Below are 23,833 nucleotides of genomic sequence, written 5' to 3' on the forward strand. Positions count from 1 at the left end.
AGTCTTCCGGAAAATTAATTTAACTTATCTTGAGAAAAATCGTATGGTTCATCGGAGGGTGCCTAGTGTTTCACCTGTGTTGTATTTGTGGGGAATAACGGTTGTATGTAACGCACAGAACCAAACGTTTCCGACCCCATAAAGTATAAACATTCTTGATCACCATTAATAGCCGAGTCGATTGAGCCATGTCTGTCTGTCCGTCCTTATGTGCGCCCAGTACTCAGTGACCATAATAGATTGGACAACCAAGTTTTGCATCCAGACTTCTGTATGCTGTATCCCACTGTTACATGTGTATTTGCAAAAATAAGCCCCGCCCCTTTCCGCCGCCACAAAGGGCTAAAATCTCTCACAGCCACCATTTTGAACATAAAAGAAAACTAAAAACTTCTCTCATCCACACTCTGCTTTGTGTAGTGTGCGGCTCTAGGGTAGGGGGCGAGCTAAAACAGCGTGTTGGCGTGAGAAGTGATGTAGATGTAAATGACAAGAAGAAAATATGTAAAATTAAAAAAAAACGGCAAGGGGACAGATGTAGTACTGAGTACCGGGTATAAAAGTTGTTACGCGTAAGAAGCGTCTCACACGTCCCTTCCAGTTATAAGATATGCGTGTGAATGTATTCCTTTTTAGATAGGTGTTGCTAATTTGTTTTTCCTTTTGTTAGATTTCTGACAAACGCCCACGAAATCGGCTCAATCTATTCAAGTTAAATCGCACTATGAAACAGCGTTTTTACGCTTCAAAACAAACCTAGATCTTTTTACCCGGTACTCGAAGAGTAAATAGGGTATATTGTATATGTGAGAATAACGGTTGTATGTAACGCAGAGAAGGAAACGTTTCCGACACCATAAAATATATATATTCTTGATCAGCATCAATAGACGAGTCGATAGAGCCATGTCTGTCTGTCCGTCCGTCCGTCTTGTTTGTCGGCTAGTTCGCAGAGACTATAAGAGCTAGAGCCACCAAATTTTGGCTCCGGACTGCTATATGCTCACACTGAAGCCAGTGTATTTAAAAAATTAGCCCCGCGAAAAAAGGGCGAAAACCTCCCAAACCTACAGTTTTGAGGATAAAAGAAAACATTTCGTAGGGAATGCCCGTATCTATCAGATCACCAAATTGGGATCCGATTGGATCATTATTATAGCCACAATGAAGAAATTAATTTTCAGTGGCTAAACCCACCCCGTCCCGCTGCTTATATTTGTTTCTTGCACATTCTCTCATTCACACTCTGCTTCTGCTGTGTGCGGCCACTACGTCTGCCGCGAGTCTGCAGTGTGTGGGTCTAGGGAAGGGGAGCGAGCTGAAGGAGCATGTTGGCGTGAGTAGTGTTGTTGATGTCGATGACAGATGAAGAAAAAATCTAAAATTTTACAAATAACCGCTAAGGTGCAGATGTAGTACTGAGTGCCGGGTATAAAAGTTATGACGCGTAAGAAGCGTCTCACACACACGTCCCTTCTCGTTTTTGACAGATTTCGGTTTTTGGGATTTAAATGTACATTATCTTATACTGACCTCAAACATTTTAGTTTAATATTTGCGTTGTTATACCCTACACAAAAAGAGTAAATAGTATATTGTAAATCCCCCACAAAGGTCGAAAATATGCTACATATGCAAAACCCGTAAAAAAATATGTGCCATAGAAAAAAATAATTATAAAGCTTGTTCATAGACCCAAATCTGTCAAGTTTGTTTGGTTCGAAGCCGACAAATGGTGTCCGGTAGGGGAGCAGGCATATCTATCATATTCCCGAATTAAGGCGAGATTTGATCATTATTATAGACAGAATGGCGAAATGACATCTAGTACATCTTTTATATACACATATGTACGTATATAAAAGTATTCAAGTTGTGACGTACAAATGTTTCTAAAACAAATGTTTTGATCTGAATCAAAATTTTTATATACAGGCTGAATGGAAGGGTGATCCGTTTCTGATAATAATGGGATGGAATAAGCATGCATACTCAAAATTACTCGCTGAATTAGCTGCGGCCAAAAGAACTGAATATTCTGAATATTCCGCGGCAATGCATATGTATGTGCTAATAAATAAATTGTGAAAAGATGAATATGAAGATGATAGTTTATTGAGCTATTTTATAAGGTGTTTAACCATACATATGTACAAATGCCTTCGGATCAGATAGCCAAGAATTTTGCATTATGTTCTGCACAACATAGATCCCCTATTTGAAAATTTAAACACCAGATGTAACTGTGACTTGGCTGTCACAGATTCTAAGTACGTGGAAATAGCTCGAAAATGTATAAGTGGAATCTTTCGGGTCGAAACGAGCCTCTGACATTTCAATACAAGCCAGTAACACTTCAGCCAAACAATCGACTTCCGAAGGAGCTGAAACAAGGCCAACGCACGGAATATAAGTCGCTTTCGTATCACGACATGAGCTTTATCTGTGCCACTAACAATCGGAAATACTATGGAAATGCTATGGATACTACGGAAAGCACAGACAGATATCTAACTGATGCTCTAGGTTTATATTCAAGTGGAAAGTCTGCGTTTGAGTCGAGCGAACAGAGTAAAGAGATGCAATCACTGAATTCTAGAATTGATGGAGCCAAACAATTTTTGGCGCACAGTGGCATTTTAGGGACAACCAACTTCACAAGTTCTTGTGACTTAATAAGGAAAACTTCAAGCATTCATATAGATGCGACTTTGAGGGACCAGGTCAGTGCGAATGTATTTAAAAATGTTTACACTGACAACGCAAGCCTATTTTACAGATAAGGAAAAAATCCTTGTGCCTGCGTTCAAGGATTGGTATCGAAAAGAATATATCAAAGAGCTATGATGAACTCGTCACTTCACTTCAGCATGAAGTCGATACATTGAAAGGAATCATAGGTCATGGGGAAACGAAAATCATAACACTTCGTACTGAAATTGGCAAATTGAAGGCAAGAAATTTTAGCATAATTTTATAAATATTATTTATGCCTAGTAGGAATACTTTAAAAATATATTATTTGCTAAAAAAATGTATATTGGTGAGGTCTGTCACGTTTTCGTCCACGTGGTTTGCTGAAGATTTTATAGCCTAATTAACTTAAATTTGTTTATGTTTCGTTATATTATTTCAGAGAGCCCTTCAAGAGATAATTCACGTCCAGATGCTAGCTAGTAGCAATGCTAGTGATACAACTATTTGCCTTTTTTGTCAACCTGTTAGAGGGTCGAGCAAAAATTGAAATGAAAGATATACATTGTTTTCTTATGGACAATAGAAACAATTATATTTAATTTTTAATTAATAATTACATTTTATTGAGGTTACTTTCAACTATTACATTTAAGATAATAGCCTTAATATTTACAATAAAGAAAAACTGATTGTACGTATATTGAATAAATTAAATTGTGATAGAAAAAACACCTTGGAAAAAAACAATAAAAACCTAATTCCATAGAAAATTCCACTTTTTGTAATGTGAAAGGTAAGCGAACCTTATCGGGTCATTGGTGAACATCAAGGTCACACGTTTTTACAAACTGACATCACTGAAATTAAAATCGCAACGACAACTCCATATGTAGAGTTAAACGCTCTTGCAAAACATACATAAAACTAAATAACAAAGTATAAACTAATTTATTAATAACTGAAATTCACCTACCAATGATTTTATTTGAAAATGTATTATAATACATCCTTGACTTAAAACATTCACAATTAAATTTGTAAGTATTAAATACGGAGATAATTAGATGTCGTTTATCGTTGAGGGGCATCATTAATTGTGAGTTACAGGTGTACGGGTGCGATAGTTCTTAGTCGATCAATATATTTTGATTCTATGTATAAATAACGGAGTTAGGCGTTTCTTTTAAAGCTTATTTGAATATTTTCATTATATTTTGGTTTGGTTACTTTTCCATGCCCCAGAAGTAGACATGAGAAAAAAAATATTTGATTTAATTTTTCATAGATAGCAAAATAAAGAAAATAAATAAAGTTTGTCTATGCAGGTCGAACACAATTTCGATACCTTACATATGTATGTATGTATGTATGTATGTATGTATGTAGGAGCCAATATTTGTGAACTGTACTCAATGGACTCTGTTATTCATCTCGAAATAAGTACTGGGGCCAAATTAGTATTGTAGTATTACTACTGAGAATGTAAATTATTCTATGTTATGTCTATATCGACGAAGGCGCGCACTATTTTCTATTTTTGGCTCCCCCGGTGGCGGCGAGATGTTACTCTTAGTTTGTTGATCTGTTGAACTTTCACTCCATGTGATATTGTTTAAGTTCGATTCTTCATATTGCTTTGTATTAAAGTGGGCTCCAATAGTTCCAGCCTTTTCTTCACTGAGATCAGTTGATTGATCATCAAAATTTCCTAACATTGCTGTGGGTATGCCACGAGTTCTTAAACGTTACACATGAGTATGAATGTATGTGACCATTATAGAGACGAATAAATGTATTTAAAATTGATAAAAACCTACCGACTGGAAGTGCGGGACCTAGGACGTTGAAATCTTAGCTGTAATTGCGTTGGGTCGGTTATGTACTTTCCTTCAGCGGATTCTCGCCGACGTCGTAGTCCTAAATGAGATGGTTGGAAGCGAAAGAAAATCAGAGAAGAAAATTAAACAGAACTAGCGCTCGAATAGAAGGTAGTTATCATGGCCAGCTCTTGCAATTCAACATAAAAAGCATTATTACTTCAAATAGGAAGACGCTCTAATCTAATAACATATGTATGAGGGAAATATACATACAAACGCATAAAACGATAAACGGTGAAACTAAAATACCACACATACTTAGAAATCGTAGCTGAATAGTTGAGTATATCTCAATACAACTTCAATAAAACCATTCGAATCTTGAAACATGTTATAACTCAGGAAATACATGCATCGTGCAGCAGATGCTCGTGTTGTCATTGATCAATTAGTTGGTAGGCAAAGTCCACATCGTAAAGGAAACAAACCTGGTGTTAGGTCCGTATTATTAGGAGGATTCTGTAAAACACCAGAGTATACGTCGTGGCGAACAGGAATAGCGTCCATTATACAATTGGACATGTCAAATGGTAGATTTTTTTGGATAAGATGCTGTCCTGCCAAGGACCCGATTGGCGTTAAAGCTTTTGTGGCAGTATCAGCACCAGCCCATGAAGCACATTTTGATTGGCGCACTGGTATTTTGCTGGGTGCCAAAAGCGTTGGCTCACAGCCACCTTCGGCTCCACCCTGGCCGCAACTCACCCATGTTATTTGAGTATCTAAATCACCTGTTTTTTCCAAAGCCTGTTCCTTTATGTTACATATTTCGCTATTTCCATTCAGCTTTAGCTTGATGGAATCAACCACATGGGAACTGAGGCGACATGGCTCGTTGCATGCTTTGTCGGCTGGTACTTTACAATTATTGATTGCATTCGGAGAGGAAGCTTTCATTGCTGCTGCTGCTGTTGCTTTTATTTCATCACAGTTCATTAGCACCTTATCACTAGAATCTTGGCCTTGAATTTTAAAAGCAATGCCTTGGCTAGTTGTACTTGGAGTCATCTTAACAGCAGCTGCCAGCGCATCATAGTAAACAGATTCATCCAAATGTGAGGATTCTGAAAGCACAAATAAAACGAATAGTAGAATAATGTTTGACCTGATTGCATATAGTAAAAGGTAATAAAATCGAGTTGGTGCAATTGGATTGCATTCCTGGATAGACAGAAATGTATATTATTTGCATACCTTTGGGAATGACTCGAATTTCCAGACGCCCACTAACACAACCATTGTTATCCTGGATCTCTTCACTCACAGGCAAATTACTCCTCTGGAAAGATGTGGTTTGAACACACCAAGGTTGAGCCGCGTTATTCCCCACCAAAGAGCTATAATTTGGTATTTGTGCCTTTTGCTCGTCAAAAATGTCGGCTATTGACACATTCGGAAGGCTGTTTCGATGTTTCGACTTGGTTTGGCTCTCATTTGACCTATTTGACTGAAACGCAACATTATCATCTTTAGATGATGACGGCAATATCGCCTGCGAAACGATAGAAACAGAAGGTTTTGGCTGTCCTAGCGGGGTGATTTCCGAGTATGTTTCTCGCACGCAAACATTCCTGGCTATATCCATTCGATATACCTATAAAATGAAAAGAATGCCCAAGAGGTGCTTTAGTTCTCGAAGCGGATGGTGCGGGCGTTCATGGCAGTGTTTCTCACCACTTCTAACTCAACCTTTTAATCATAACGTATCCTGTGCTTGTGGTAGTTCCATTGAATACAAACACGGGTGTGAACGATGCTTAAAAGAAGATGCTTAAAATGTCTTCCGGAACGTGGTTATGAGTGAACATATCTTGGTTTGGTGCATGCAGGACTCTTTTAATTAGTATGCTGATATATGAATGTAACAATTCACTTATTCTAGGAGCGACCACAAAGCCGCAAAATTTAAAGTTTTCAGATGCTTACTGTATTGTCAAAAGCGGCTTGCTGCACAGCCGGTGGCTCTAAGTCTTTACGTAATAAATTACCCATTGCAGGGTCGGACCAGCAGTGCGGTAAAGAGATTTTCAACGTGTCGTAGTTCTCGATCCCGGCTATGTTGAGTGTATACCTATGATAGGGGAAATCAACAAACGCAGAAGTAGTACTCTAAACCAATAAAATACATTGAAAATTGCACTAAAATAATATACATATTTATATTGAAAAGATTGTATTTAACATTTACCATCACCATAGTTAAGAAAATTTATAAATATTTCCTTCGTCTTCTTGTATTGTACTTGTATTTCATTTATTCCTAGTCCATAATTAGCAGATAATTGTTAATGGAAATAAATAAATACACTGTGTTCCTCATAACTTTCAACGCTTTTTTGAGACACCTCCCATCATTCAAATTAAACAAGTGATCTTTTTGCTTTTCATGATTTTTGACAAATACCCATGAAAACGTCTGCTCGTAAAAATAGTAGTGCTGGATGTAAATATTTTAATAATTGAAAATCAAGACAAGCTTAATTTGTATATTCAATATTTTTATGAAAGAAATTTTTAGAAATAGCGGTATTTTTGTTTTTATAGTCTAAATGAAACCTTGGCTCGGTCCAGTAGAGGAGATCTAAGATTTTGACAAAATATTGAAATCAGAAGTTATTGTGATATTAAAAACTAAGCTTAATGTGCTCTTATTTTTAGGTAGAAGAAACCCCCGGAAAATTGATTTTGTATGCGAAAAACATAGATATCTTTTGGAGGATGGTCGAAGGTAGTTGAAGGCAGGTCCAAGCTTTCGAAATGAAAATGAATAATGAAAAAAAAACGGAATATCGCTCTGTCAGTTATATGATAGTTAAGAGACAACTGATTACGTATTAGAAAGGTGCAAGAAGTAAAAAAAAGCTACACGCTTCATAATACGACACATGGGTGCACGACTTAAGTTACCCAAAACCCATGTTGTCGGGTCTTTATCAGAGTGAAGAAAAAGTTATATTATATGGTTAGATAGGCTTTAGGCAAAGAATATGTTTTGCATTCACAGAAATCCGATTTCCACCCAAAATCATAAAAAAGGGATCATGGGGAAACTGGGTTGGGCCTTATGAGCCCTAGCCCTTTTAAAATAGCGAGAAAATATAACATTCATGCTTCTAAAAACGATCCTTAAAAAGGATAATCATCTCAAACAGTCAGGAAATCTTGATAGGAATTTGATTTCATTGGAACAAATCGACGTTTTACAATGTCCGGCTCAGTCCCTGGACCGAAGTCTCAGCGAAATCTTATGGGGGAATACCAAATATATTATTATTACTGCAAGTCCGTTAATCTAAATCGAATCTAATAATGATTAAATTCTATATATTGAAATTCAAGAAACAAGTAGAACATGAAACATAGATTATAATTTGAGTTTTGTCTTTATTTTCGATTTTATGAAAAAACGAGAAGGGACGTGTGAGACGCTTCTATATATACCCGGTACTCAGTACTACATCTGTAATATAGCGGTTTTTTCAAATTAAACATTTTTTCTTTATCTGTCATCTACATCTACAACCCAGCTCTAGCTCTTATAGCCTCTGAGATCCAGGCGTTCAACAAGACGGACGGACGGACGGACGGACGGACAGACGGACGGACGGGCAGACGGACGGACGGAAAGACGGACGGACAGACAGACATGGCTATATCGACTCGGCTATTGATGCTGATCAAGAATATGTATACTTTGTGGGGTCGGAAACGATTCCTTTTCTGCGTTACATACATCCACTTTGTGCACAAATACAATATACCCTATTTACTCTTCGAGTACCGGGTATAAAAAGTGATGCCTTTTTGAATAGACTGAAATGGCAGCCATACAAATCAGGAAAAATACTCGATACATTTGCAGTCCATATTCTTGATTTTCATGATTTTTGTCGAACACTCATGAAAACTGCTGGTCATAAAAGGAGTAGTGTTTTTGTCTTGTTTGTCAGCTAGTTCTCAGAGACTATAAGAGCTAGAGCCACCCAATTTTGAGTAATGAGTACCGGGTATAAAAGTTGTGACGCGTAAGAAGCGTCTCGTTTAATTTGAAATATTAGAAATGTGTCAAAAAAAAAATATTTGAACACAGCTGTACATACATTTGTGTGTATGTACTGTATGTAAACAGCGTCTTTGATCTGGATATTCGTGCCTCTTTGGGGCGCCAAATATGTTACCTTCATTTTCCTACATGCTCTGAACAGGATATCTAGTATTATATTGTGGATGGTATGGTCGGTGAGTTTTCAATATTATTAATTTTACCAATAGTAATTGAATCTATGTCCATATGAAAACAATAAAGCTTTTCTGGTGAGAATCAAAATGTAGTACATTTCGATCCTGTTGATACCCTAACACTGAAACTCACATCTGGGGATGCATTTACCACTGATTCTTTCTGTTAAACGACAAAGAAGAGAGGAATGCACAGACGGACTGGGAAGGGAGTATTCGTATAATCACTCGGATTGCCGTTCTGCTCGAGAACAGATTTAATATGTGGGTTTGAAGATACATACATATGTACATACTTATGATGTACTTACATTTAAAAGCATTGGGTCACTTTTAAATGTACCAAGGTTATAAATATGTATGTATTGATTAGCCATCGGTTCAAGACTCACCTTTTCAGCCTGGATTTTGCATCTTGGGACGTTTGGGTCTTTGGTGTCTTGGTTGAATCAGCGACGGCAGTTAGGGAAAAGATTGCAGCTTCATTTAACAGTGGCAATGAAACATCCCCCTTAATCAATTGATCCAAATTGGGTTGCGACTGTGAGGTGAAATGTAGTTTGTATATTTTACACTGGTTTATCTTAGACTAGGTACCACTAAATTTGGTAAAAAAACAATTAATAAAAAACAACAATCTTCCTAGTTGAATATAAGATATTGGATGCACACAAATTTTAGTATCTTATTAAATGTAAATTAATAATAGGGGATTCGCAACCGTGTTTAGCACTGAAACTGTTAATGTTACAGGAAGACATTTTAAGCATTTATCGTTAGTCCGAACGCGATCCCTGACATTGGACATTGGAAACTAGAACTCCCATCTTTTCATGATTAGTTTACATTCCAATTTACCTGTGGCTCTCTGTTCCATTCGTTATCGGTCGTGTCCTCAGAGTCATCAAACTGACTTTTCCATTGGGAAGCAAGAGTGAGAGCTCCGCCCCTGGTTACCTGTTGTAATGCGGACACATTTTCATCGTCTATCAATGCGAACTGAGTGACTGAATGGTCGCCGGTAACACTGCTTCTGGCTGTGTTGCTGCCAGTTCCTGAACCAGCTGCACCTGCTGATGCGCTATTTATACGTTGAATCGAATTGGAAGCAGCACCCGAGGAAGACGGACGTAAATTGGTGGATGTTGCTGAACGGCGATTGACCGGCGGTACGCCAACCATGCCAAAAGACTGACCGCGCTGGCACATGGCAACCTTAGAGGCAGTGCTTCCTCCTCCGCCTGCTCCTCCACAGAAAACTAGAGCATCCTGATCATGTGTTACTGACTGTTCATCTCTTTGCTGGCTTTGGGCCCCACCAAGGGTTAGATCATGCACGCTCATAGGTGGGGCTGTAAGAACACGGAGGCGGCCATAGGTTGACTTTAGATCATCCACGGATCGCTTGCTATCGCTGCACTTTTCTGACGGCAATGCTTCCAGTTTCTGCTGTTGTTTATCAGTATTGCCACTTGGGTTTATATTTTTCGGTTGCGGTGGCGGCTGCTGCTCTCCGCCGCACTGTGGTGTTCTATGGACACTCTCAGCAACATTTGTCTCGACGATCTTCTGGTCTTGGGAGCATTCCACTGCAATGAGTGCGACTTCGATATCAACATCTCCTTTGCGCTCTCCCTCGGCGGTCTTCTTCGTTTGCAATAGCTGAGTGGCTGCAAACTTATCTTCCAGATGTGGATACTGTAAGAAATTAGTTGAATGCAACTGAATTTAACCGTAACTGTAACTGTGTTTATTGCTATTGCCTTCTTACATAAACAGGAGCAGAGTTGTTTTGGTTTGATGCAGAAAATGATCCGGTTCCGCTGTGGGGTTGGCAGTTCTTCGCATGAATTACTGAATGTGGTGTCTTTATCGGTGCTTCATGGTTTCCAACACCAACCATTGATGACTTGTTTAGTGAACTGGGGAGATTCGGCGTAGCCATCGCAGTGTTGGCAGACTGTGGTGCATGTTGTTGCTGAAACATAACTTTGGGTAGGGTATTTTGATTATTGGCTGAGTTGCCATGCTGTACGGATGCCTCGACTTTGGCCTGTGTTTGGGGAACTGACGACGTCGCATTGCAGTTTCTGTCAACCTGTTAACCAATTTCAAATATTTATTTTGCGCTTCTTCAAATTAAACGGCGACGTCGAAATACCTTATCTTTCATATGCAAAGGCTCTGTCGATGCTATCTGGGCGGTATCAACATCAGTCCGCTTTCGAACCTTTTGAAAATGCGACAAAACATACAGGGAAAAATTAATAGTATTAACAAATTGTAAGGTTGGTGTGGAGTCAGATCAGCTCTTTCTTACTTGGATAAGTCATTTGTAATTGAATTATTTGTAACCAAACGTAACAAATTTATATTGCAAAGACTCGGTACGCCGAATGAAACAAAGACTTAATGCAAGTTGCTGAGCTATGGACTTACGTATTCAGTGCCGCTCGCGTTAGAAGCAGCCACTGTCATTTGTGTTATATTTCCGTGGATATAATCATTCTTGGCAGGCACTAATGCGTTGCCACTTGAATTGATGTTGCCAATTGATGAAGTGTCCAATTTTTCCCAATCATATGGATCTGCCTCTTTGACGCCGCGTCTCTTCATGCACCGCTCAAATAGTCCAATAAGCATCTGTAAGAAAAACACATTTATTAGAGTTTTCCATACACTATTCCACTGAAGTCCTAGAGTTAGCTTACCGCGTAGTCCGGTCGGTCCGCATAGGTGAGAGACTGTATGTGCTCCAGGAATTGCTTTAGATCTGACGGCAAATGCTTCAACAAAATTCTGTGGTCGTATTTCTCCTTTGTTAGGCCTACTTGTTCCTTGTCTTTTATCTTTCGCCACGGCAACTGGCCGTTAACAAACTCCACGAGCATATAAAACAGTGACCATAGATCATCGTGACGTCCCATTTCTCGATTACGATGAGCATTGATGGATGCATAGCGAACTGTGCCGCGGAAGCCAGCTGCAGCTCGGGGACATCTCACCTCGCCGGTACCGGTGGTGTATTGCCGAGCCAATCCAAAGTCCAGCATATAGACCCGCCGGCAGTTATAGGGCAAACGCCCGACGGAGAAGTTACTCTGGAAGAAAAACGATACGATCGTTATTACATCCAAATTCAATTCTTCCGGTAAAAGCAATTAGATTACCGGTTTTATATCACGATGAAGGAATCCCACAGAATGTATCGATTCGATGGCCTTTAAAATTTGTAAGCCTAACCTAAGTGTTGTACTAAGCGAAAATGCACCACGCGGCTGAGCCCTCCGAAGCTCTGCTAAATTCTTTCCTTGAAGTTGCATCACCACGTAATTAAATCTATCGTTTCGGCCGCATCCAATGAAGCGGCACACATGCTCCTTTCCCTGTAGCTTTTTCAAAACAGCAACTTCCATTTTGAGCACCTGCTTAGGCTGCCTTGCGGATTCCACTTTGAGTGCCACTTGCTCACGTGTAATAAGGTCTTGCCCTTCATAGATTTCACCAAAACCACCTCCACCGATTTTTCGAACCACCTTTAAGGGTTACAAAGCGATTTATATTTGTATGTAAAAGGTAAACTCAGAGAAGAAAAAAATGCGGATATTGGCGACAAACCTTCCAACGCTCCTTGACAACATGGCCCGGCTGCAAAAGATCCTCGGAAGTCATCTTGCAAGACTCTTTTGGAGCTACTCCTAGTGCGTGTCTGACCTTTTCAGCTGTTGCTTCTTCTACCTGCGCTGGAGCAGGGCCTGGATTTCTTGAAGATGGCACTTTGAAAGTCACTCTGCCTCGGCCTACTCCTCCTAAGCGATGTTTCGCTGGCAAAGTCGCCGATCGCTGCAACACATTGGGATAACGGTGCTCCTCAGACGCTTCTGTGTCCACAACAACACCAGTGCCCGTGGCCGTGCCAGTCCTCGGCTGGACTCGCTGTAAGATTTGGCCTTGCAAAATATTCCTTGCGAGAGGCGGTTGTGGTGGTTTCGACTGTGGTGGATGCAACCGCAAAATGTGGTTATTCTTAGGGCTGGGGATCACTTTGTGGTTGGGAGTTATGTACTGCTCCTGGTTCGGGTGTGAATCATGATCTCCTGACGCAGCAACATTTTCGTCGTTTCTGAAACAAGGATATTCTGTGTGTAGAACATTATTCCAACAGAGAATATGTTCAGTTTTTTTAAATCCCACCAACACAGCTGTGTTTGTCTACAAAATAGTTCAGGTATAGTCTAGAAAATCACCGGATCTAGCTATGCACATATGTACGTATGTACATAGTGTACATAATGTTCACATGTACATATATGTATACATACATATATGTATGTGCAGTGCAGTCGAGGCGTGGGAGAACAATTATTCTTCCCCACTTGGAGTTTGCAGTCATAGGAACGGAGCACATTTAAGGGAAATTTGGGGAAAATTATTGTGTGCAGGACTTGAAAATAATTTTTTCTTCCAATATACAGAAATACATTCTACATGCTGATGATCTCATGCATATGTTAACGTACATCAATACATAGTACATACCATGCGTCCACGTAATGGTTATGTATAACAAGACCTGGAAAATTATCTACTCTCGTTGAAATTCTCGTCGTGCGAAGGATTTTTCCAAGTCTTATTTAAAGCACGCACAAAAGCAAAAATCAGGAGACTTTGTTTTTTAAATTTTAGAAGGAAAGAGTCGTCCGTTTGCAATTTCAAAATTTTCACGGTAATAAAATACACATATCGATTGGTACGCTTTGACTGCTTTTCCTTCCCAGTAAAGTTTCGTCGTCTAATCGAATTCGTGACAAAGCAGCCCCAAGCAGCGCTCAGGAAATGAGAGAGAAGAGATGGCAGTGTCTGGTGGTTACTGTTACTAAGTATGACTAGCACCAGCTGTCATTGAGGATTGCGCATGCGTGGTGCTCGATGACAGGAGAAAACAGAAAACGCTCCCACAAATAGTTACAGGGTCTGCTAAATTTCGGTTCGAAATTTAATGTGTGTGCAATTTTTCTTATCGATATATTGATAACAAAATAAACTGTTACCTGGGATTTTCCTGTAAATGCATTTTGGATCCTTCTGGACTTTTTTCCTCCTGTATTGAGTATCGTCTTTTATCACATGAGCTATACATTAAACCTCCAATTCATAGTTTAATGTTGTAGTCTGAAATATTTTTGTATTGTTTACATTTTTTATGGAACAGCTATTTATATATGGACATACATATATGTATAATGTATATAATCCTTATGTAAACATTTTGAATGTATTTCCTAAAGTTCTACACTACCTACATATGTACATGCATACATATGTACATATATATTAACATGCATTGCACACATGCTTGTGTGTATAACACACAGAGGTGGCGAAAAAAATAGCAGCCCTGATGGGTACAACAGTCTTTATTGCTCCAAAAACTTGTCCGTGGTAGTCCGCCGAGAATGTCCGCGGTATCCCAATTTCTAAAAATGTTTTCCACAGATCTAAAAAGGATCTGAAGAAATCGTTTCTTTTCAACTTTGCCATAACTGTGCTATGTACATATGTGTGTATGTAATTACTCGTAGTATTCAAAGAAATCTTTCATTTTTTAAGAATTCACTTAAAAAATTGCTTTTACAGAAATACATATCACATATGTATACACTCTTTGTTTATTCCATTTTTGCATCTTGAATATACCCGTGCATCTAAATTTATTTATGATCATTTTTAGGTGTCTTGTGTGTGAATCTATTTTTGGGATTATACAGTATTGTAGATTTAATTATAGAGAACTTCAACGAAAACTTCTACCGAATATCACCGAGGGATTATCGACACGTGACACGATTCTGTATGTATGTACATATGAATATATTTTTAAATTTTATTAGACACAGCACCCACTACTTGCACATTAAATATGTAGATACATATAAGTATGTATTTAACTGTACATGTAAATATTTTTGTAACAAATAAAGAAAAACATCCGTCCAAGTGAAACCTATTTTTTCAGTTAGGAGATATTAAGCTCCTTCTGCGATAGGTTTATTTATTGCCATAAGATACTGTAGTTTTATATATTTGTTTGGGAAACAGTTAGTCAATCTTTAAAATGGTCTACAAAAGCTTTCACATTCAAACCAAATATTCCGTTTACTGAAAATTCTTACCGATGGCCGACAAACAAAGACTAATAGAAAGTTTTGGCATCTCTGTGCATCCTACACGTCAATACATACACACATACATATGTACATACATACATATATACATACATGCATAAATACGCGTTCATAATATAACCAAGAAAAAAAGCTATCATTGGTCTGATTAAGCTTTCCAATCCAATACATCTTCCTAGAAGATCAGTTCCCGTTAGTGTTTAGTCTAAATAGGTTTAGTCCTATGCCAAAGCAACAAGCCACGGTTACAAAATAACGCCCGTTCTACAAACGAAATACAATGGTGTGTGCACGCATCTTGTTGAGCATGATGGACCCCAGGGACTAGCATTTAAGTTGTCGATTTAAGATATTTGAAATTATTATTAGATATTAGCCCGCAAATTCAATTTAAACTTGAATTTGTACAGGTATCTAAAATAAATACTTTTTACCAAAAATATCAATACCAATAATATCGACGGAAATATTTGTTTAGTATTTTCGGTATTAAAACAGGGCTGGAAAATACAAAATTTTCGGACTAGAAATAGTATGTCTGACAAAAGCTAGCTGCTTAAAAAAGCGTTCGACTAGCGCAATCAGCTTTTGTCAGATATAACAACAGAATGCACAATGCCAAAAGCCGGTATTTCTGGCAATGAAAGTATTTATTCACTAGAAAGCGGTCAAGCGCTTAATTATTTTATTATTGCTCAACCATACATAGATTTTCATGATAAAAGCCTTAAGCGAAGCCGAATTAATGCACCAATACACAACAAGTGAAAGACCCAGGATATATGTAATTGTTTTTCGATATTCCTGAGTTTATAGAGTCAAAAGTTCGTAAAAAAACCCCAAAAAAATCAAAAGTGGGCAAAGGTGCCAATCCAGCGGTATTAAATTCATAGTTTATAAAATAAAAAGAATATATTTTCAAAATTTTGTTGTTTTTGCTCTAGCTCTTATACACAGTCTCTGAGAACAAGACGGACAGACAGACAGACATAGACTCGGCTATTGATGCTGATCAAGAATACATATATATACATACATAAGTACTTTATGGGGTCGAAAACGTTTCCTTCTGTATGTAAGATTTTTCGACCACAAATAAAATATACCCTAATTACTCTTCGAGTACCGGGTATTTAAATGTAAATTGTTAAATTCGAAAAAATCAAAAGATTACATAGGAATGTCTGTACATACATACATATGTACTATGTGTGGGAGCAGGAAAAAATAACAACAATATGCAAGCATAAGCATAAGGTTCGATCTTACCCGTGTTTTTACGGATTTGTTTGTATTGTTAAACAAAAATCGTAGATAATAACGCATTAGAACTAACTCTTACATTTGGTCATTATAAAATCATCATCAAAGTAAATTAAGTTGATATCGTACTTGGTTTGTGAGCTGTATGGGTGATGGTGTATTTACATCCAATTATCCAATTAATTATTTATATGTATGGTTTTTAAATATCAATAATCCAATGTGTTCGCGTATGTTTGTCGTGTACTTTGATATATTTACAATACCACATATGTAGAAGAAATTCTGAATGTAAATCAAAGTTAATCTAAAATGAAAGGCACTTTTTACTTTTATGCCTGTTTGTTTGTTCAAATGCCAGACTGTACTTAATGTCGCTTTCTTTGAAAGGCATACCACGTCTAGTTTTCCGGTCGAAATATCACAGTAAAAGGGTTTAAATGGTAAAATTCCTGGCCCAGCTGAAACCCTGTTCGGGTGATAAACTTTTGGTGGTGTGGCGTGGGCATAATGTGCAGCAAAATCAATATTGAAATCAATAAAAAAAAAATGTATCCACGAGCAGTTGTCACCCTCAATGCGCTAAAAAATTCACCCCTCAATTAATATTAGAATGAATGTACTTATACATGTAGATATGTGTGCATGAATCTAAGTACATATGCATTCATATGTACATATGTAATGGTAAGTTTTTTTCTCATAGTACATAGTAAATAGTACAACATAAATTAAATAAAATAAAACGAGCCGTCCCATTTAAAGGAAGGCAGGTGCTATGAATGAATGAATGGTTGGTATGTATGTATATATGTATATATGTACGTTTTGTACATACATTCATGCATACGTACGTATACATATACATATGTATTTATGTATATTTATCTAGCCTATTTATCTATACTCGCAAATAACCCTATTCGCTCTTTCTAACCGCTATACGCAAGGAGACTACTGCGAACATTTGTTTAATTTTGTTTATTATTTTTATTCCCGATACTCGAAGAATAGGGTACAACAATAGGGTACATTGTATTTGAGGTAGGAGCATTTTGCGTAACGCACTGAAGGAAGGGAAATTCCTTAGTGAATGGCCATATCTATCAGACCCACGAATTAGGATCAGATCGAACCTTATAGCTTATGCTTGCATATTGTTGTTATTTTTTCTTGCTCCCACACTCTGCCTCATTTGTTTGTACATACAATGTACATATGAATGCATATGTATATACTGACTGAGTACCGGGTATAAAAGCTCGGACCCGTACAAGCATCTCACAAACGCCCGTACTCGTTTTTTCTCGAAACCCCCACAATACATCCGTACAGGCAGTACGCAGTTTCCTATGCAGAAAGAAACTAAAAAGCTACAGTAAGTTCCAATGTTTGGATATTTTCATGTGTGTGGACCGAAGAAGGGTATGTAAATCCCTAGAAGGGTGACCATCAACCCCACATCAATAAAAGAGCATTGCTCTTAACTTTCTGTTTTCCGAATGTAGACTTGCTATCAAAATTAATGTGTAGGGAAAAGTAAAAAAAAAACTACCAACAAAAAACTCTCCGCAAAAAAACACACCCACACACATTTGTATACATATACAAATGTACATATGTATGAATGTGTTTGGTCTTTGAAACCTGGGGCTGATTCTTTTCATCACCGTGGATGATCTCCGTTTTTTATTTGTACAATGTACATATACATATACATAAACCTACGTTTTTTGTTTTCTCTTTTTTTTTTTAATTTTGATGTAGGGTGGTGATGGTGGTGTTTCGACTGCACAAGCTACGGAAGGTGGCAAAAATTGCTCATTCCGCCAACTTTGGCTCTTTCCCTGCTTCACAGTTGTTCGTTTTCGAACGCACATTCTGCCTTCCTTCTGTGCCACCACCGACTTCATTATAATTTTTGTCGGGGTAGTTTTTTTCATTTAGGTTTTGTGTGTTTTGTGCATTGTGCTACGAGGAACTGCAAATGCCCTACTCGACGGCTCAAATAACTAAATAATAGCCATGACACAGGCCCATGTTCGAAGGGTACTCGGTGTGCTGTGTGCACGGCCCAGCCAACTCAACTCGGAACGGCACCCCCAAAATTTTTTTCTCTTTCCGTGAAAAATTGGATAAAAAATTCTTGGCAGTTTTAGCATCTGAAATTTCTTACATTGAATTATGGAAAATCGATTTTTTGGTTTTGCAAAAATGAAATGACATCTACCCTTGTCCATATGTGTGTACAAATCTATGTATGTATCTATGTACGAATGGTATAAACATATTACATACATATGTATGTACATATTTAATAATTGTAACAGAGCTCAAGTTACTTAAGTTAGCAGTTTCCTTTTCGAAACGGAAAACATGTACCTGATATACAACAAACATGGACATACATATGTATGTACATACGTACATACACACATACATATGCATGTACATAAGTCTACAAGGTGCACTATGGTGTACTGGGGGTGAACGTTGGCGGTGCAAGTGAATCCTCCTGGCGATTAATAAACGAATACATAATTTCATTAATATTTACGAGTGGCCAAAACAGTGAGCCCGACGACCGTCGCCACTATTAAATCATATGTTTTGTGGCAGACACAAACTCACCCACGATATTCCCAAGAATCCCAGGGCATAGCAAATAATTGATAGCTTACAACAAGAGAGAAGCTACTATTTTTCCAATAAAGGCTCTGAGACTGCACGTAGAGAAATACACATACGAACCCGGAGCATATAGTAAGCGCCTGAACAGCGATTATAAGCAAAAAGATAGTCATGCGTTACGCAAAATGTTGAAAATTACTGATTGTTGCAAACAAATTTTTAGGTGGATATCTCAAACGATATCCTGAAATGCCGTTGTTTGTCTCAGTGTAGAGTTTGTGAATTATTTAATAACTAAATACGATACGTTTAGTGCACGCTTGTAAAGCATTCTTCTGTATCTTTATCCGTGTTGTTATCAGCATTATCCTACCGGCAATTTCGCACACACGTCGCCTTGTCGTTGGCCTCTTTTCTTGTGGCCCTGCCGACGCTGTTCCTGTTCCCGAATGTGGAGTTAGCACTAACTCTTCATCAAGGGATTCGGAAACATGGTAGAGAGTGGGCGAGATATCTCTGTAGTCGTGTCAGTATCAGGATCACGATTCGAGAACATTAACGCTTTAATTGCCTTTGTTTAATTTACCTTGGTGTATACCGGAAATTTACAGGAACTTCATTTGTACGTCGTCTGCTTAACGTGTAGATGGGCCAGCTGGCCGCCTGCCCAGCTTGTGAGGATGGGGTGTCCGTGTCCAAGTGCTGGGTACTGGGCATGGGGTCGACTGTTGGTCTTTCCTCCGTGTTGTTCGTGCGTGCCGAGATATGCGATTAACTGCATCAATAAAAGGAGTCACAGCACTGCCAATTGCCCTGGGCCGTTTGTTCCCCATCGACTAGACACTGGTGTTAAGTTCACGTGCCATTGGGCAGTCGAAGAGAGGTAGGGCGTTCTAGTCAAAAACATATTATTTGATCAGATAACTCAGAAAAGCACATAGATTTAAGCAGATTTCGATTTTTTTTAAGAATGAATATAATTTAATATTCAAAAAAATATGTTGTGGCTCTAGCTTTTATAGTCTCTGACACATACATATGTATGTATATTCATATCCACATACACATAATATAACATCTAAGCCCCATAGCTTCCAGAAAATGATTGGTTTAGTGTAATAATCCAACTGTTAGTTTATGACAATTATTGCTTCCAGCATTGCAGAGTTTTAAATTCCATGTTTTTACTCTTGATAAATTGTCCCAATGTATGCATCCTTATTGTTCTCTGAAATAATTATATGTATGAACCTACGTATGTATGTACATATGTAAGTACATATGTGTGGACTATCTAAAGGAGATTTCGATTTTATATCGATTTCCCCAAAATTTCCTATTTCTATTCATCATATTCAAATAGATTACGCTTATGTACATATGTATGTACATTTATGCCACATATATGTATATGTGTACATTCTCTAACTCCTAAACTGAATGTGTCATTACGCAGTGTCATTGGGATATAATTAATTTCGTTACGGTGAAAGTTCGATTGGGGGCCAATAGGCATAAGTTACAGCATCTTCTTCTGGCCGAGTGGTCGTAAAAGGCACAAAGGCAGTAATTTATATGCTCAAGTTGCATAGTTATTAGTGAGCTGCAAGTGGGACACACACTTAAGCAGTATTTCTTATCCTGCTCTTGTCATGATTTCCGTGATACACGCACCAGTTCTATTACCTATACGCTGGCTAATTTTCCTTTTTATAAATATGAATTCGCATCCCTCCGGTTTAAGCTAACTATTTACATCCTCTCTTTCTCGTAGGACTGCACCCACCCGATAACATAAATTAAGTACACGCGTTTACTTATTTATGTCCATGTGTATATTTACATATGTACATGTATGTATGTACGTGCTTCTTGGTCTTATCTGGCGAATATTCCTCCTACTAATCAAATTAATAGCAAATGAAATCCGTTTTACACTACAGTTCTTCTACTTCATTTGGATGACACAGAATAAATCTGACTTCTGGTAATGGCTGCACAACAAAAATATTAAAACTGTACATCCTACTTGTAGTGTTTATTGGAGCCAAATCATGGTCCATACATGCTGGGAAGAATATTTAATTATGGAAATTATCTTGCTGGATCAATGTACACTTTGTCTTGTCGGAGTTCGATTCCCCAGTCAAAACTTAGGCTGTCAAAGGGTAATTATTGGCAAATGCATTTTTCCTACATGGATCAGACATATTCGAGTTTCATATTTAGCTGAGGAATACGATTTCTTGTAACCGGAAACACCCGAAGCCAGAGCCAGACCGAAGTACGTCTACCTGCAGGGCTGCACAATGACTCTCAATCATGCTTCTGGTATCCAACTCAACCCAGCGATTCAACATGGTTGCATTCATATCTACCATGCACGTGAACCTAATGGCCTAAAATTGTTCTAAGGCTTTGTTTATTTACACTTTCATATAAGAGTACTTACATACAAACATATGCACCTTTTGTTAAACGCATCGCTAGTTGATATTGTTGCCTCAGCAGGTAACCAATGGGGATAATTCACACGGAATCTTTCTCGATCTGTTTACCCTTGAGCTGGCTCAAATCTGGATTGTTCAGATGCTTGTAAGGATGGAACTTGAAACTATTTCGAACTATAGAAATAGTTTCGATATATATGTATGTATTCTTGATATTCACTAATAGCTGAGTCAATATAGCCACAGCTGTCAGTAGGAAAATGTATGTTTGCTTACATATGTACATATGTATTTACATACATAATTATATATGTACATATATTAAAGATTAAAAATGTTATGTCCGATTTAAAGCTAATAAAGCATCGACGTTGAAGTTGACTTCCTTACTGGTGTCTATGGGTTTCAAGAACAAAATAAAGCCCTAGATCTGAATTGATAGGGCCCACAGTGATTTTAATATTTCTCTATAGAACTGAGGACCCTCTTCAAGCGCCATAGGATTCATTAGCAATGAATCATTATCATCACTATTGAAAAGCACACCCTTACCCCTCCATAAAAAGAAGTGATCATCAGCAAACCCCAACTGAGCTGAAGAGATTTAACAAAATTTTAATTAATTATGTTGTCGTGGTGGTAATAATGGTTCAAAACGGTAAACGGATAATTATGCTGGCAATTCCGGTCAAGGGCAAGCGGGCAACGGACAGCGGGCAGAGTAGTCGGATGTCGAGAGTGAGGGATGGCATGGGGATGCTCTGATTGCTGCCGACCCCGAACTGGACGAGGGGAAGCTGCATTTCAATTATAATTGTTTTAACAGAGTTTTAAATGAACGAAATAGGGGAGAAGGGACTATGGATGACAAAGGCGTTTGACTTCCGGAATTAAATAAGCATAACAAATAAAGCAGCGAGGCTGTGGTGGCTCACCCGCACAGATTTGCTTGGGCATTAATTTGGGATTAAAAACCGTAAAGTATCAGCATTTTCACCATCGTCGTTTATTAAGTGAGACTTTTAACGAATTGAATTGAAGACCGCTACACACAACCCAGTGACCAGACGGACCCCATTTTTTGCTTTTGAGATGCATGGTGGAAATATACACTTCCACAATATACTACAGAGATACTTTTACCACCGGGAAAAACCATAGATTTTTTATCCAGATGAGATGAGCCAATAGTAGCTATAGAATGACAATAGAAAGAAAGGAGCATGTTCAAGAGGTAAAAGAGGTACAGAGATGCATAAATTCAAAATCAAAACTGTATTTACCTATGTACATACATATGTATGTATATGTATGTATATGTACGTAAATATGAGGGATAGCTACATATTTATGAAAGTACAAACATATGTACATATTAAAGATACATATTAAAGAGTTCTATAATATCCCTTGGTACGGCACGGCCTAATTTTTTAACACGGTAATAAACGTTTGAGATAACATACCACACGTACTCAAAACATGTCCGTCTTGCATTAAAGACGCGAGGTTGCCCAGCCCAACGATTGACCGGCTCACACACCCCTAATACTTTCCTACACCGAATTTCGGTCAAGTTCAGTTCATTCACGTTTCGCTGTCACTCCCTGATTTTGGTTGTTGTTGCTGACCAGAGCAGAGTCGAGTCCAGTTTCCGTGTGTCGCTTTTGCTCATGACTTACATACATATATATATGTATACATATGTACATACATATTTATATAAATAAATTTGTCAGATTCTGTCGTTTTTCATGCTAGTCGTACTCTGGTAGATTTCGACAATACTACAAACATTATTTAGTCTTTAGTACATTCCTTTAATACTGTCATAGGAGCAAAAACAGACTATCTGGGAAAAGTCAAACGATCACATAAAAAACGTTGAATTTGAAGGTTCATCCAAAAAAGTATGTTCATCAGTTACACAGGTATACAGTATAGAGGTAAATGGAATTGGGGCGAACCCGAACCCGACTCCAACCCCGACACACGCACAAGAATGTGTGGGCTAAGCGGACACGTAAGGCAGTCAGAAGGCAATTCTCATCAATGAAAAGTTGGAACGGAACGAACATTGGCCGTATCATAGGAGTATCAATAAATTGTCAACGGGAAAAGTGTCAGCCCACATAGAGAGCGAACAGGCACAAAAACAGGGAAGATTGTGGAGAAGTGTCGACCCAACCCAACCGGACCGGACCAAAGAAAAGCGACAATATAATCAAGAATAATAATAATAACACCAAACGAGGCAACAGATCGAAATGGTGAAATCGTATAAATACATCATAATCGCAGAATAGAATGGGAAGGGCACCCCCCTTAGGTGTGCATGTATATAAAGTATATAAGTAAATACATACATATGTATATCACAAATTCGATGCAACAGTAGTTCCAACCATTTTAAAGAATTGCCAGTCACACTAGTCGGTCTTCCATCTGTCTATAATATTTATAAAATACTACTACTATAAAATATATA

General features: G+C 38.1%; 2 protein-coding genes across 5 annotated transcripts; one reads left to right on the forward strand and one right to left on the reverse strand.

Annotated features, from left to right (window-relative positions):
* The first annotated feature begins 1,937 nt into the window (after positions 1-1,937).
* Positions 1,938-14,042, forward strand: LOC117590657. Of its 2 annotated transcripts, none has more exons than XM_034283508.1 (3): positions 1,938-2,723; positions 2,780-2,953; positions 3,137-3,319. In XM_034283508.1, the coding sequence occupies exons 1-3, from the start codon at positions 2,292-2,294 to the stop codon at positions 3,242-3,244; spliced, it is 714 nt and encodes a 237-aa protein (XP_034139399.1). In that variant the 5' UTR covers positions 1,938-2,291; the 3' UTR covers positions 3,245-3,319. The 2 variants fall into 2 exon arrangements, with proteins under 2 accessions (XP_034139399.1, XP_034139400.1); XM_034283509.1 differs by lacking the exon at positions 3,137-3,319 and adding an exon at positions 14,029-14,042 and having other exon boundaries at positions 1,941-2,723; positions 2,780-2,996.
* On the reverse strand, positions 3,430-13,988 carry LOC117590654 (tau-tubulin kinase homolog Asator). Of its 3 annotated transcripts, none has more exons than XM_034283503.1 (14): positions 13,868-13,988; positions 12,435-12,939; positions 11,987-12,352; positions 11,528-11,917; positions 11,256-11,459; positions 10,978-11,046; positions 10,588-10,914; positions 9,675-10,514; positions 9,209-9,357; positions 6,504-6,648; positions 5,772-6,171; positions 5,309-5,641; positions 4,515-4,614; positions 3,430-4,434 (listed from the first exon to the last, which is right to left on the reverse strand). In XM_034283503.1, the coding sequence occupies exons 1-14, from the start codon at positions 13,954-13,956 to the stop codon at positions 4,185-4,187; spliced, it is 4,167 nt and encodes a 1,388-aa protein (XP_034139394.1). In that variant the 5' UTR covers positions 13,957-13,988; the 3' UTR covers positions 3,430-4,184. The 3 variants fall into 3 exon arrangements, with proteins under 3 accessions (XP_034139394.1, XP_034139392.1, XP_034139393.1); XM_034283501.1 differs by having other exon boundaries at positions 5,006-5,641; XM_034283502.1 differs by lacking the exons at positions 6,504-6,648; positions 9,209-9,357 and having other exon boundaries at positions 5,006-5,641.
* Positions 14,043-23,833: the final 9,791 nt, after the last annotated feature.

Source organism: Drosophila guanche, unplaced genomic scaffold (assembly GCF_900245975.1).
Source record: "Drosophila guanche unplaced genomic scaffold, DGUA_6, whole genome shotgun sequence".
Classification (NCBI taxonomy): domain Eukaryota; kingdom Metazoa; phylum Arthropoda; class Insecta; order Diptera; family Drosophilidae; genus Drosophila; species Drosophila guanche.

Bases quoted from the DNA above. Each gene is read 5' to 3' on its own strand.
- LOC117590657 (XM_034283508.1), top strand. From the start codon at position 2,292: ATGTATAAGTGGAATCTTTCGGGTCGAAACGAGCCTCTGACATTTCAA. The intron at 2,724-2,779 runs GTCAGTGCGAAT...CCTATTTTACAG, and splicing joins ATGCGACTTTGAGGGACCAG to ATAAGGAAAAAATCCTTGTG. The intron at 2,954-3,136 runs GCAAGAAATTTT...ATATTATTTCAG, and splicing joins CTGAAATTGGCAAATTGAAG to AGAGCCCTTCAAGAGATAAT.
- LOC117590654 (XM_034283501.1), bottom strand. From the start codon at position 13,956: ATGTATAGCTCATGTGATAAAAGACGATACTCAATACAGGAGGAAAAA. The intron at 11,918-11,986 runs GTAATCTAATTG...TTTTTCTTCCAG, and splicing joins TTCATCGTGATATAAAACCG to AGTAACTTCTCCGTCGGGCG. The intron at 10,915-10,977 runs GTATTTCGACGT...ATTGGTTAACAG, and splicing joins CTTTGCATATGAAAGATAAG to GTTGACAGAAACTGCAATGC.